Below are 16,239 nucleotides of genomic sequence, written 5' to 3' on the forward strand. Positions count from 1 at the left end.
AAAAGGAATTTTTAAACAAAATAAATGTAAAGGCCTTTCAGTATAACAAATATATGTCTAGCTGGTAGTCAACTGGCAAGTTCATCTATCTAGAATTCAAATGGAAATTATCCATTGTGACGACTCAAAATACATGTCAAAAAGGCAAATATCCATAGAAAAGCCACCTGGTGTTTTTATGAATAAATTAAGACCAGAGCCTATTTATTCTTAATTTAGTTAAAATTGTAATAAGGTTGATTACCAAAAGACGAAATCTACCATCAATACATATGTCACTTATGTTCCAGACAGTTTTTAGGTGCCTGAGATGAGCAAGATAGCTATATTCTAGCAGGGGAGGAGAGACAACAAACATGGAAGCAGGGAAACAGTTAAGTTCAGAGAGTGCTAAGTGCTCTGGAGATTATATCATGTACGATGACAGCCTGGTGCAGCATGGTATATTTGGAAAAGGGGCAGGCATGGCCAGTGGCTACTTTAGCTAAGAAATTTATAAACTGAATTACATGGAGGCAAGAATATAAATTACAAAGAGAAACTCACACCAAGCAGAGGAAACACCAAGTACAAAAGAAGGCAACTGCAGCTGCAGCCTGTAAGGCAAGGAGTAAAAGGAAAGGTGGTAGACAAACATTCAATCCTACAGAATGACGTAGGTCATATTACAGGGTTTGGGTCTTATGCTGGGTGTAATAGGACATTACTGCATGGCTTTAAGCAGCAAGGAACTGATAGGCTCTGATTATGAACAGCACAGTAAGGAACACTAACTGCAAGAAAATAAGATAAAATAAAAATACCAAAATCAGATAAAACCTCAAAAAGTCATCTGAAGCAATTTAAAGAAAGAACTAACATTCCTGCACCTCAATCACAGGCCCCAAAGCTATCAGTGGGATTAGAGCACAGTAAATAACTGATGTTCATCAGAATGAGTAGGATTCACCAACAAAACCTAAGAGTACAAAATGCTGCCATGATAAGACACTTAAAATATTTTATAAACTTTAAAAACTGTAAAATATATATCATCTACAAATATTCTTTTTAGAATGGCCAAAGGACTGTATAATTTCCAAAAGTTTCATCTAAATAATTTACTATAATGGTCCAACAAATAAATCTCTAGATAATCAAATTTAGTTTCCTAAAACAATTCAATTTCTAAAAAGCTAAAGTGTTAAGCTCTCCTTAAAATAATAAACACATTTAAAAATCCATGTTCTCTTCCTATTTGCCAGTTATAAAATTCATTTTAAAAATATATTTTTAAATACATACTCTACCAAACAAAGCCAGTTCTTTCACCATCATTTAAATATATTCCTACCTCCTCACCTCTACTTAGGCCATTGTTTCAACTTCTAATCCCTTTACCCAGCTCCTCACTATTCCAACTCAAATCCCATCCCTCACTCTTATCTTCTCTGAGTATGGAAAATCAGGCAAATTTTTTAAAACCTTGTCAGCTGGGGGTGGTGTGGGGTTTAAAGCACTCTTATGTGTAACTATCATGGGAGCAGAAATGTAAGCAATCAAAAGTTGTATGCTTTAAAAAAATCCTGAATTTTAAATTTTATTATTTGTATTAACTGCAGTATTCCAGATTTACTGTTTAGTAGCCTAAATCTTCACATAAGTTTTAAATGTATTAAAAATTTAGGGATTACGAGACCATATATTTTAGAAAATGAGCCCAATATGAAATTTAAAAAATTAAACACCCTTAATCAAATATTTCTATCCACTATTCCAAAATCCTTACAAAGAAATTCAGTGGAAATGATCCTGTGAATTAATATCTACCCTATCTAAAAGATAACCAACTGGAAAAAGAAATTAGGACTTTCCTGTTACCTTTCTTACCACGTGAAAAATGCAGATTATTCATTCTAAAAATAAATATAAGCTTTTGAATATATTTTTATAATATGGATATTATGTGAATCACTAGGTTTGGAATAAATACCATTAAATGGAGAGTCAAAGTCAACACGATAGAAATATAAATCCAAATTCATATTTCAAAAGGCACTTAGTGCTTGCTTCAGCAGCACATATACTAAAATTGGACTGATACAAAGAAGATTAGCATGACCCCTGCTCAAGGATGACACGCAAGTTCATAAAGCATTCCATTTTTTTAAGGGACTTCTTCACAAAGAAAACACAGCAGAGGTCTTAAAAATGTTTAAAATGATGAACACAAGAATCTCTTGGCTACAAGAGAGAATTTTCCATTACAAAACTGGAACGTTAGATACAAAATTATTAGTAATGGTTGTTACCTATTACCATTTATAGGTAATGTACATGAGCACATACAGCTTTTTTTAAATTAGAATTTAAAATTCCCATTTCCTCACTCTTTCCACCTTTTCTTTTTTTTTAATATGTATTTTATTATTATTATACTTTTAAGTTCTAGGGTACACGCGCACAGTGTGCAGGTTTGTTACATATGTATACATGTGCCCTGTTGGTGTGCTGCACACATTAACTCTTCATTTACATTAGGTATATCTCCTAATGCTATCCCTCCCCGCTCCCCCCACCCCACGACAGGCCCCAGTGTGTGATGTTCCCCACCCTGTGCCCAAGTGTTCTCATTGTTCAATTCCCACTATGAGTGAGAACATGCGGTGTTTGGTTTTCTATCCTTGCAACAGTTTGCTCAGAATGATGGTTTCTAGCTTCATCCATGTCCCTACAAAGGACATGAACTCTTCCTTTTTTATGAAGGCATAGTATTCCATGGTGTATATGTGCCACACTTTCTCAATCCAGTCTATCATTGATGGACATTTGGGTTGGTTCCAAGTCTTTGCTATTGTGAATAGTGCTGCAATAAACATACGTGTGCATGTGTCTTTATAGCAGCATGATTTATAATCCTTTGGGTATATGCCCAGTAATGGGATGGCTGGGTCAAAAGGTATTTCTAGTTCTAGATCCTTGAAGAATCACCACACTGTCTTCCACAATGGTTGAACTAGTTTACAGTCCCACCAACACTGTAAAAGTGTTCCTATTTCTCCACATCCTCTCCAGCACCTGTTGTTTCCTGACTTTTTAATGATCACCATTCTAACTGCTGTGAGATGGTATCTCATTGTGGTTCTAATTTACATTTCTCTGATGGCCAGTGATGATGAGCATTTTTTCGTGTGTCTGTTGGCTGCATAAATGTCTTCTTTTGAGAAGTGTGTGTTCATATCCTTCGCCCACTTTTTGATGGGGTTGTTTGATTTTTTTCTTGTAAATTTGTTTAAGTTCTTTGTAGATTCTGGATATTAGCCCTTTGTCAGATGGGTAGATTGTAAAAATTTTTCCCCATTCTGTAGGTTACCTGTTCACTCTGATGGTAGTTTCTTTTGCTGTGCAGACACTCTTTAGTTTAATTAGATCCAATTTATCAATTTTGGCTTCTGTTGCCATTGCTTTTGGTGTTTTAGTCATGAAGTCCTTGCCCATGCCTATGTCCTGAATGCTATTGCCTAGGTTTTCTTTTAGGGTTTTCATGGTTTTAGGTCTAACATTTAAGTCTTTAATCCATCTTGAATTAATTTTTGTATAAGGTGTAAGGAGGGGATCCAGTTTCAGCTTTCTACATATGGCTAGCCAGTTTTCCCAGCAACATTTATTAAATAGGGAATCCTTTCTCCATGTCTTGTTTTTGTCAGATTTGTCAAAAATCAGATGGTTGTAGATGTCTGGTATTATTTCCGAGGGCTCTATTTGCACAAACAGTTCTTTAAAAATTCCCCGATAAAATTATACTATAAAATTATATCTGATAATTCTATTCTTTGTTTTAAAATTTGACTATAATTTAAAATTTTTACTTTACATTTTAATATAAGAACTTTGAATCTAAAAGACAAACACAAAAACAAGTATCTATACTACTGTGCAATAAAGAAACTAAATCATCTTCCCTCCCCAACCTTTTAATCTGGAACCATTCCTTGCCTGTTTTGACTTTTAGGACATTGAACATTTTTCAGGAGTCCAGGTCGTTGTCTTAAAGAATATCACATATTCTAGATCAGTCTGATTGTTAATGTTAAACGTTTTTAGTAAGAGTACTACATTGGTAATGCTGTAGTACTCTTAGTAAACCTGTTGTAGTACTCTTACCCTGTAGAGGTAAACCCTCATTGAATCACATCAGCATTCACATCATGTAAGCTCCTCCCACTATTGATAATTCTGTTGTATGAGTTGGTTAATGGAGCAAATGCCAGATCTCATCATTGTAAAGGTACATTATTTTTTCCCATTTGTAATCAGAAGTAATCTATGAAGTGAACCTTTGGCATTATGTAAACAAAATGGGTTCCTTTAAAATTTGTTTATGTGCTTTGTCTGAGAAGGATTACTTCTTAATCACAGGAAATCTGAACTTCTCAGACCTTCCCACTAGACGATGCTAAATTTTTTCAAAGGCCATCATTTAAGGTAGTGTCTGCCAAATCTCTCCATTTTAAGTGCATTTTTTCTTTTGTAATTAATAAGCAACACATGAGGCCATGTGAATATCCTGTTCCTCAAAAACTTTCAACTCAGTGTTTTTTTACAATTACAGTCTTTTAATTATAACGTAATTGTGTGCCCATGCTAAAGCTTCAAATTTAAAGAACTACGAAAGTCTCTTCCTTATCCTACTCCAGACTCCAACTCACACTTTTGTAACATACTTTATGTACACTCTGTTAACCACTCCTTGTGCATCCTTCTGGAAGTTTTCAATGTATAAACAAACATATATGTATTTCTTGTCTTCTTACCACAAATGGGATCACAGTACATATATTGTCTTATAACTTTATTTTTTTTCGCTTAATATATCCTGCACGTCTTTCCTATCAGTAGGTACACATTCATCTCATTTTTTTAATAACTAAAGAGTATCCTACTTACCATTATTTCATTAGTCTTTTTAAGTATACATCACTCTGTTCGTTCACAGTTTTATACAATTTCCAACAATGTTACATTAAACATCCTTGTACATATAACTGTTCATGTTTTATGTGAATACACTTGAGTAAAATTTCTAGAAACGTAACTGCTGGGTCCAAATGCATGTGTAATTTCTTTTCTTTTGATAAATACTGCCAAACTTTCTCTTTAAATTGCATTAATTTCTGCTGTCATCAATAGCAATGCTGTTTCCTCATCTCTTCTTCCTCATCAACACTGGACATTAGCAAATTCTTTAATCTTTGCCAGTCTGAGAGGTAAAAGAAAAATAGCAGCTCACAGTCTTTTAATTTTTATTTTTGTAAATAAGAAAGTCAAGCATCTTTTCATGAAATTATTGAATATTTGAAATACTTTATGAATTGCTTATTTATAGGCTCTATCCTTTTTCTATTAAATATGCCTAAGAATAATATTTTAAACAATGTATTTGAAGAAGTGTAAAACAAGTTTCATTATAATATTCATAAAACATTATGTTAGTTGGTAATTTCTACCTAAGATACTCTTCCACCAGAGAAAAATCTATAGTTTCTGCGAGTGTATACTTTGACTACCTTTAATACCCCTTTACCCAAGTGACCTATAGATTGAAAATACTTTCATAAATGTGCTAGAGAATTTCCTATATCAAATCTCCTTAATTCATTTTTTAAGAAATCAAATTTCCATAGGCAAGTAGTAGGAAACAATTTAAAATTATGAAATCAGCATATTGATCTTTAACATTTTAGAACCATTAATTCATCTAGGATTTCTCATTTAGTATGAAACCAAGAAGACATTTCCAAGAACAGTGAAACTAAAAATCTAAATTAAATCTGTCTAGAGAGAGCACAGTACATCTTTTACTGTTATATGAGCTACTCTCTACTTAAAAAGTCAATCTTGTATATACCTGGAGTACACAGTCACGAGCTAGAGTGTGATAAAACTTGCCTGATCAATGTAAAAAGCTGTGCCTGCACGGATCTCTCGTCGCTGTTTGAGATCAGTTTCAGTGGTGTCCCTTGAAAGGGCAATGTATTCGACCTCCCGTTTGGTCAGCTCCTGTAGAGAAGAGAATGAAATTATTCCAAAAATAAAATCAAATTTCCAGCATATGATTTGGAACAAGTTATCTGACAATGCCACTGCCCTTGAGAAGTGCATTTTTAAACCTAATTCTGGATTGAAACTTGTTGAGTCTAAGCTTTGAGAAAAAATAAATAAATTGAACGTTAATCAAAATATCTATATATTCTCCTCAGAGCTCTTCTTCTATGGCACTCAATCCTACTATTTAAGCAATAATAATCAAAATTCAATTTTACAAACCTTAATTTTTCCTGTAGATTTCCAAATATAATGAGCAATAATTTGACAGTATTACTATTTTGTTTGCCCACAAACTATAGCCATTTCTATAAGTAATGTTCATCTTTTTTAAAGGGGTGATTTAGATTAATTTATTCCATGGATCAATGTTTGCCAAGTGTATACAGTATGTCAGGTACTTTACCAAATGTGAAAACAAGGTAAAAATACCAATAATCAGCTGGGCGTGCTGGCTCACACCTGTAATCCCAGCACTTTGGGAGGCCGAAGTGGGCAGATCACTTGAGGTCAGAAGTTCAAGACCAGCCTAGCCAACATGGTGAAACCCTGTCTCTACTAAAAATACAAAAATTAGCCAGGTATGGTGATGCGTGCCTGTAGTCCCCGCTACTCGAGAGGCTGAGGCAGGAGAATTGCTTGAACCCAGGAGGTGGAGGTTGAGGTTGCAGTAAGCCAAGATCACACCATTGTACTCCAGTCTGGGCAACAAAGCAAGACTCCATGTCAAGAAAAAAACAAAAACAAAAACAAAAAACAATAATCAGGTAAACAGAAGGTAAACACACATGTATAGTTGTAAGAGAAGTAAAATGAGGATTTAAAAAAAGGAGAGGAAGGAGGTGAAGAAAAAGGAGAAGGGAAAGGAAGAAGGAGAAGGAGCAGGAGGAGGAGAAAAAAAATTTTAAAAATCATGAGATTTGAAGGGGAAACTATGCAGAATTCTTCTGTTTCAAGATAATTTATCCATCCTTAAAAATCTTTTGCCCTATAATCATGTACAAAAAGTTTTTAACGTTATCTTTGGTTTTACAATGTTGAAGTAAAAACAATGACATTCTCTAATCAAATAAGGCACACAGTAAGTTTTTACTAAACATGGGGAACTGATTCACTGAAGCGTAACAGAAAATGGGAATGAACGTGCCATTAATGGCAAAAAGGGATATTGCCATACAAGGGGATATTTTTCTCCATCCTATCTCCATATGCTACTGATAAAAACATATTGTTGTAATTTACATCTTCTTTAATGTGCTTGTCCCCATGTTACATAACTTTATGTATATAAAGGAGGAAAACAAATTTTTTCTCTTTTTTTTTTTTTTTTTGGAGACAGTCTTACTCTGTCACCCAGACTGTTGTGCAGTGGTGTGACCTCAGCTCACTGCAACCTCTGCTTCCCATGTTCAAGCAATTCTCGTGCCTCAGTCTCCAGAGTGGCTGGGACTACAGGCATGTGCCACCATGCCTGGCTAATTTTTGTATTTTTTAGTACAGACGGGATTTCACCATGTTGGCCAGACTGATCTCGAACTCCTGACCTCAAATGATCTGCCCACCTCGGCCTCCTAAAGTGTTGGGATCACAGGCATGAGCCACTGCACCCAGCCTAAAAGGAGGAAACATTTTTAAATAGAGAAAATACAGAGCAGTGGCAAAGACGTGGTGATACCAAAGGATGTTTCCCTAAAAACAAATGAATTGGCTGAGAGAGCACAATTTTGGAGTAGAGTAGCAATGTCTCTTGTTGGCAGGTATTTACTTCTTGCTTCTGGAACACATCACTAGTATCTTCATGTCTGCTTCATTGACTGGCTGGATGTGATCTCCCTCAAAGAAAAACCCTGTCATTTACAATAGGCTTCCATTGGTTGACAAAGTTACATATGTCTCTTACTGTTAAATTGCACAGAGTTACACCCTGAACTGCTACATGATCATTATCCTCAGCTTCCTTTGCTTCCTTTGCTCTTCATCAGCCATGACAAGCACCAAAGTCTCCTCAGGTGCTGATTCACAAAAGAGGCATGAGTTCATTCACAAACAGCCCCAGGAGCAGCAGATGGAGGAGGGAGGAGTGGTATGATTTTTTTGAACAAACTACCAAAGTCCTTTTATATGAGTTAAGTACAAAATAAACACAACTATGAAATTATTCCTATTTATTCTCTCATAGTTTAACATGCTTGCCCCAAATTTTCTGCCTTTAAACATCTCATCCACTCTGGCTATCACTATACATAGGCTGTTATTCTTAGGGGCAATAGTACTCACTGCAGTGTGCAAGGTGGCATAGGCTAGTATTAAGTTTTCTTATGTGTATCCACAGCTTAAGGTTGCCTCAGCTCCATTCCACAATTTAAAGTGAGAGTGTTGTTGGTTTCTTTTTTAAAGACACAGGTTTCACACTTACAAACCTATGTTGCATTTTTTAAACAACAAGGCTTCTCATAATCCCTTAGTCCCTCTCATTTCACATTCTCAATAAGCTCAAAGCCTTGCCAAAAACAAAATCTCAGTGGGATATTGTGGTCTTTGAAATAAGCAAGGTAGCAAATGCACATCTTAAAATTAAAAAGGCTTGGCTGGGCACGGTGGCTGTAATCCCAGCACTCTGGGAGGCGGAGGCAGACAGATCATGAGGTCAGGAGTTGGAGACTAGCCTGCCCAAAATGGTGAAACTCATTTCTACTAAAAACATGAAAAATTAACCAGGTGTGGTGGCACACGCCAGTAGTCCCAGCTACTTGGGAAGCTGAGGCAGGAGAATCACTTGAACCCAGGAGGGAAAGGTTGCAGTGAGCCAAGACCAAGCTACTGCACTGCAGCCTGGGCGACAGAGCGAGACCCCCAACTCAAAAAAAAAAAAGAAAAGAGAAAAAAGTCTCTAGATCTGTAATTCTCAGTACCTGATTCAGCATTCTTAGATAAGACACTTTTATCTTATATATTCATAAAGTGAGGATGGCTCTACAGTGGCACGTTTTACCTCACAAACTAGTTCTAGTGATAAATAAAAGATACGAAAGCAATGAGCTAGTGCAAGTTAGGCTCTGATTTATTCATGTATTTATTATTTCTGCCCCACATGATTTTTGAAGTACCAAAGAAGATTCACCACTGAAATAAAAGAGTGTACAAAGTAGATTTCAGTAGCATAGAAATCAATCATTTCATAGCAAATAATTCAAGGAACTTAAGTTTAAATAAGGTTTTTCTCTTCATCCTAAAAAACGTCTTCAGAACACAGCTTCATCTGGTGGCATTCTTCCATTAATCATCAGGGTAATGCCTACTAATACTGACAAAATAATGGAAAACACTTGTAAATTTTCTTTTTTTGTTGTTTGTTTTTTGTTTGTTTGTTTTTTGAGATAGAGTCTCACTCTGTCGCTCAGGCTGAAGTGCAGTGGCACGATCTTGGCTCACTGCAACGTCCAGCTCCCAACTTCAAGTAATTCTCCTGCCTCAGCCTCCTGAGTAGCTGGAATTACAGGCACCCAGCACCATGCCCTGCTAATTTTTATATTTTTAGTAGAGCCGAGGTTTCACGATGTTGGCCAGGCTGGTCTCAAACTCCTGACCTCAGGTGATCCACCCACCTCGGCCTCCCAAAGTGCTGGGATTACAGGTATGAGCCACTGTGCCTGGCCACGACTTGCAAATTTTCTTATTTGTGTTGAGATTTCAGCTTCAATTCACTTAACAACAGTTCTCAAAGAACTGTAAATGTTTAAGAGGACAACATGTCAAAAAGGGGAAACATGGGATTTCAACTTTAGTTCTATTATTTACCAGCTGGATAAAGCTTGAGTGAGTTATTTAACCTCTGTGAACTTGTTTTCTCATCTATTTAAAGAAAACACAAAGAGATATGTAACACAGAAGACATACTCTACAGACCTTAGGCTTCCTTTAAAGACTGCATAACTTCCAAAAGTCAAGGGAATTGTCTGGCGTTTTAAAATGTGAGCCTGAGATAAGGGAATGTTCACTAAGCAGTATAATACCAACTTTTGTTTTGTTAACTTCAGACTTGCTGATTCTATCTGCTACTCATTGCCTGAATTTATATCTCTTTTCTACTGGAAGTGGGGGACTTTCTAGTCACAGTAAAAATTTGCTAAAGCTATGAAAGGTAAATATACATTTGACTCCCAAATAACTTATGCCGAACACTTTATAAACAAATCACTCTTTGATGTCAGTATTTGTTTCAAATAATGACAAATTCTGATATTTTTTATAAATTCTTAATCTTATTTTATTTCATAGCTTACAAAGTTCAGACCCTTAGAAACTGACAAGAATTAACTGCTCACCAAGTACTGCATAGCAATAGAGCGTCGAAGAGGCCCAGGAGGTCCTATTAGAAAGACATCTTGCCCCAAAAGATCCTTCTGCATTATCCATCTTAGATGCTGAACTACAGATTGAGCCAGGGAGTCTGAAACTATAAAGAAAAAAGAGAAAATGAAGTGCAAATTTAAGTATTACTTATAAATCTCCAAGTAATGTGGACATATTTATATATATGTATATATAAAAATGTATATAAAATATATGTTTATCTGTGTATGTATTTATAGACATATGTATATAAATATATATAAACATATACATATGTTTATCTGGACAAACATATAGACACCTGGTGAATTTTCACATAGTTTACAATAAAACCATTATTGTCGATGCTAAAACAAGATTAAGTTTATGATATCACAAAGAATTACATATTCCTTACTTGAAAGCCTTCCATAACATTTGAATAATAACCTATAACTGTTCCTAAAGAAATATAAGTTATTGTCAAGGATGATTTGAGGAACTGATTTGACTACTTCAATCACAATTTTATAGTCCAATCTTTTTGTTCTAAAAGAGAGATAAGACCAGATCATCCCAGATAGTTAATGATTATTATACTCTTAGAAAATCCGAGGAAAGCATACTACAACTTAAGTTGGTAATGGGTTGTAAGATCACGGTTAAAAAATTTGATGTAGACTTAAAACTACTTCCTCAGAATTAACTATTTAAGTCTATTTTATACCAAACTCTTTTGTGAATAGACCACCTCATGCAATGCCCTTCCAAGTCTACTATTAAATCACCCTATCAGTGTGCTCATCTTCTAACTAAACATTTTCTAAAATGTTTAAGTTAATATAATTAGTTTGTTTTTGCTCATATATAAATCACCCAGTGAGTCCATTCCTGGGTGTAAAAGAAAAACTCATAACCTTGTACATCAGGAGACACGTAGAAAACTCATAGCAGAATGGTCCAAAATAAAACTGGAGAGAAGACAATGAATAAATACACAGAATGGAATATTATACACAACAAAAACAGAATAAAAGACCCCCACTTGCAATGATATGTTTAACACTTAAAGGTGTAATATTGAGTGAAAAAAAAAAGAATAAATCATGTATAATATAATACCATTTTGACAAATCTCAGTAAACTAGCAAATGAATTCTTTAGAAATAGATACATATGTGATAAAACAGTACTTGAAAAAGCAAAATGGCAAGGGAATGGTAAGTTGATGATAATTGGATACCTAGGGGTAAGGAGTGGCCATGGAATCAAAGAGATTCCCATGTATAGCTTCAAGGATATTGGTAATATTGTAGTTCTTACATTAGATGTGGGTTACAGTGTTTGCTTTATTATGTTGCATTTTATACAGACAGACACAGACATCTATATTACATAACGTCTTTTGTATGTAGTAAATACTCCATATGTGTTAAACTTTGTTTAATCACCCACTGAGGTCACAGATTAGTTCCAAGATCCAACTAAGAAAGTCTAGGACTAAATATCTAGTGCTTCTCCTCCTCTGACAGCACAATATTGTTAGGGTAGTCTCTCCTGTACTCCCCTACCCCAAAGAAAGCAAACATTTAATCATTGGAAGAGATAATTTCTGATTTTCATTATCCTGGAAGATCAAGGACAAAGTTTTGGGCAAATTGTGTGGTTTATCACGTCACTGGGGTCACACTAAAGCATATTACAATCTCCCCAGAACGAATGCCCATATGTCTGAGACTAATTACTCAGTAGAACTGTTTGGTTCCTCTCTTGTTTTTACAAATCCTCTAAGACATGCATCCCTAGCGGGATAAAATCCCTAAGACATGCATCCCTCGTGCGATAAAAGTTGGTTCCTCGAACGGGGACTTGAAAAAAATGTTTAGATGTTACAATAGTTTGTGGTCCTCGGCCAGGCACGGTGGCTCACATCTGTAATCCCAGCACTTTGGGAGGCCAAGGCAAGTGGATCACCTGAGGTCAGGAGTTCAAGACCAGCCTGGCCAACATGGGGAAGCCTGTAGTCCCAGCTACTCGGGAGGCTGAGGCTGAAGAATCACTTGAACCCAGGAGGCGGAGGTTGCAGTGAGCCAAGATCACGCCACTGCACTCCAGCCTGGGCGACAGAGTGAGACTCCATCTCTAAAAGGGCACAGTACATAAACAGATATATAACATATCTATAGTATTCAAATTTCATGGGGTTAAGAAGGAATAATGATAGGGAGAAAACACCCACAGGAGAGTAATAAAGAAAAACAGATTGAAAAATACTGCTCTAAGACCTATACTTTTGAGCAATCTATTAGGTAGTTTCATGATGCTAGTATGCAACTGGCCTGAGTCTAGAGAGTTAATCTATAACTATCACATGCCCTTTTATCTATTTTCTTTTCTGCTTGAAGCTTAAATCAATCTTTATAATATACAGTCTATTATTTCTTGCTTCAAGACAAGTCAGCCTCCTTGCTGCTTAAGGATGAAACAAAATAAGAGTTAAGACACCTTAACTTCTTTATTAGTAAAACTACACAATGTTCCCCATGATGCAAATCTATTACCTCTTCCTATTCTGATATCAAACATATAATTAAAAACTTAAACACTTCGGGTTTTTTCTTTACATTTTCATAAATCTCAGCTTAGTTTGGCCACAGGCATTCTCTATAGTACTCTCACAGTTTTGTGTCACTTTGTATTCAACTTTGGCAATGTGCCTGACCTTCCATTACCTGGACTTGATAATTTAAAATCCAAAATTTGTAAAGTTCTAGAAGGTAAAGCCAAGTTGGTTTCTTTAACTTCCTCCCACCTTTTATTATTTATAACTATTGGTAACTATTTATAATTATGGAGTCTCAATTTAGTTCTATCCTTCCAGTTCATTTTGAATGTTTTGACCTTGGAACCATATTCATTTTCAAGATTTTTTAAAATTTAAGGTAGCAGTTCCTAATCAAATGTGAGGCCTGCCCCTCATAAATTTTCTGTATAATAAAGTGCTGATGTTTAGGAATAACTTATCTTTTCATTTTTTGAAGCAAACTGGAGCAGAAGTGAGGTTATAGCCATAATAATAGAGCCATTTATACGCCAGAGTACTTTCTTAAATAGAAGAGAAAAGCATGGAGTTATGTAAAGCTAGAGCCCTGGGAATTATGCATAATCTTGTTTATGCTCATAGGAGTGTCTTTCACTTCAGCATGATGCACATGTACTGAGAAACACTGCCCTAAGGCACATCTGACTAGTGTCAGTCCTTCCTTTATTCTTACCACTCAACAGTGGTTCTCAACTGGTGACCATACTGCTACCATTCTAGGCCTGCCAGGAGGCATTTGGAAAATGTCTGGGAGTACTTTGGGTTGTTGCAAAGCCTTGGGGAATGAGAAATAATTTGATACACCACTGATATTTTGTGATGGTAAATGCAATGACCAAGACAGTCTCATCCTGCCCAGTATGTCAATGGCAGCATAGCTGAGAAATACTGTGTAGTCATTATTTTTTCTCAAGGCCTCTGTTGCCTGCACACCACTGAGTTTGTCACAATTAAGCCCAGAGAAAGAGTTTCTCTCTATTTCCTTTACCTTCTGAAAGATAAAACTTTTAGGGAGGAAATCAGTGGAAAATAAGTTATACCCTTAGATTAAGCCTGTAGGAGTTGTAAGGATATCTAAGGCTCTCATCACATTCCAATTTTACATAAGTATTTTAATACATATAAGCTACCTCTGAATCCCACGGCTGGCCTTGTAGTCTATGGCATACCTTCACGAAGAACACATATTTTCCCTGCTTTTATTCTCTCCCAATAACAATACTAATAATGGTCATAATTTATTGCATTCCTATCAATTAACAGGTAAACATACAAATGATTTTTCATATAGGATCTCATAACAATTCTAGAAAGCAGCAGACCTATTGTATAAGGACACAGATTCAAGACAGACTGGTTGGGTTCAAATTCCAACTCTACAGAATTTACTAGCGATGTAACCTTAATCAAGTTACTTAACCTCTCTGCTCAGTTTCTTCATCTGTATGATAGATATAATTGTACTTACTCATAAAGTTGTTATGAGGATTATATTAAACACTTAGAACACTGTCTAATAGTAAATGCTGTGTTTATTAAATACTCATTACTCCCATTTTACAATAAGAAAATCAAAATTGGAAATGTAGTATCATTTCTCTATAGTTGGTAAGTCCATAAACCAAGAGTTACACCTAAGCCGTTTAAGTCCAAAACTTGTATTTCAGTCATTATACTCTACAGACCCGTCAAAAGCTTTTCAACAGGTGTCCAGCTTCAGGTGCAAGATTTTCCCTACAAGTGTGGACCTCTCAGGGCTACATCAAATTCAGTGGACTCGCTGTTCCAGCCAATAGTTCTACTTCTTTTTGGTGGTATCAATGATATGTTTTATTTCTTTTATTAAAATTTCAAATTTATTTTGTAGTGAATATTGCTATCGGAGGATCTCCTTCTCAAAGAAAATCCAACTTTCACTTATTCATGTTTTAGTATGGTGTATTTTGTCAAAAAGCATGTCTATATTTAATGTGTCAGGAAATTGCACTAAACTACTGAAAGAAAGCATCATGCAGTGCTATGTGGTATCTGTGGTATATTTTACATTAACGCTTGAAACTAGCTGTATTTTTAGAATGGCCTCAAGAAAACATGAGTCATACTTAAAAGCAAATGCCAGAAATAGAAACAAGATTTAAGACTGTACATTACGAACATCTGCAAAACAAAGTGCCAAACCGCCATACATAACCTAATCTACACATAGCAGAGTGCACGAGAGAAATCCCCAGCTTCAATGTTTGCAGGCACAAGCTGCTACCTTCCAGGAGTCCACATAACAATACACTGATGTCAAAACAATCCCAAAGAGCTTGATCCTATATTCTAAGATTCCTTTTCTAGGTAAAGATAAAAACATGTAGTTCATGTTGGCCTAAATCCCAGACTCAATTCCTAACCAATATTTGTTTTCAAAAAATATGTGCTATTTTTTGCCCGGCCATATTCAAAGGCTTTAAAGTAATTTTATCACAGTTACCTAAATTATAATTTTCTCCCTTCATGAACTCAAATTTTCATTTAAGTTAAAATTAAAATTCTAGAAAATTAAGCATAGGTCAGATTCTATTATAATAAATCCTTCAAAACTGCTGATGTTTTCTTAGTATCCCAAAAAGCAACACAATATAATGGAGGGAAAAAAAAAAGCCTTTGAAGCCAGACAGACCTATTGCGATTTTTTCATCCTGTCTTTTATCCATGTTCTCAGACAAGCATTTTGACTCTTTCGGATCTGTTTCCTTATTTTCTTTTTTAATTTTTTTATTATACTTTAATTTCTGAGATACATGTGCCGAACATGCAGATTTGTAGTTTCCTTATTTTCAAAATAAAGATAATAATACTTATTGAGTAATGGTTTGGGAGGATTACAGGTAAAGCACCGTGCCCAGTTCCTCAGCCAATGAGAACCAGTTATGGGAGAATTATTCAAGTCTCATCCTCACCTGCAAACCCCTATCTCTGTTGTGTACCCTGGACACCAGGCTATATAGTGTGGACTTGGTGGATATGAATAGGCTCCTGAGTTTACACTCATTTACCACATCACAATGCGAGATTTCAAAAGAAGCATGACTAACCTCCTCACTGCAACTACGAGCTCATCTGCTGAACTTTCCCCTATTTACCATGTAACATTCTGTAGCTAGATATAATGGACATGAAGGGTAAAAATATTTAGCTCCGAAGTCCTCATTATTTACAACACAAACTAACTG

The 16,239-nt window shown here is 35.6% G+C and overlaps 1 protein-coding gene and 1 non-coding gene across 3 annotated transcripts in view; one reads left to right on the top strand and one right to left on the bottom strand.

The window, feature by feature from the left end:
- Positions 1–16,239, bottom strand: part of VWA8 (von Willebrand factor A domain containing 8) — a 381,976-nt gene that overhangs the window by 334,326 nt on the left and 31,411 nt on the right. For both annotated transcript variants that reach the window (XM_007960236.3, XM_073013736.1), the window contains exons 3-4: positions 10,410–10,540; positions 5,929–6,039 (exon numbers count right to left, since the gene is read on the bottom strand). In XM_007960236.3, the coding sequence (XP_007958427.3) occupies positions 5,929–6,039; positions 10,410–10,540 (242 nt within the window). The remainder of the gene's footprint in view (positions 1–5,928; positions 6,040–10,409; positions 10,541–16,239) is intronic.
- LOC119620121 (U6 spliceosomal RNA) lies at positions 2,042–2,148 on the top strand. Its single transcript, XR_005236585.2, has one exon. It is a non-coding gene; the product is annotated as a U6 spliceosomal RNA (small nuclear RNA).

Source organism: Chlorocebus sabaeus, chromosome 3 (genome assembly GCF_047675955.1).
Source record: "Chlorocebus sabaeus isolate Y175 chromosome 3, mChlSab1.0.hap1, whole genome shotgun sequence".
Classification (NCBI taxonomy): Eukaryota; Metazoa; Chordata; class Mammalia; order Primates; family Cercopithecidae; genus Chlorocebus; species Chlorocebus sabaeus.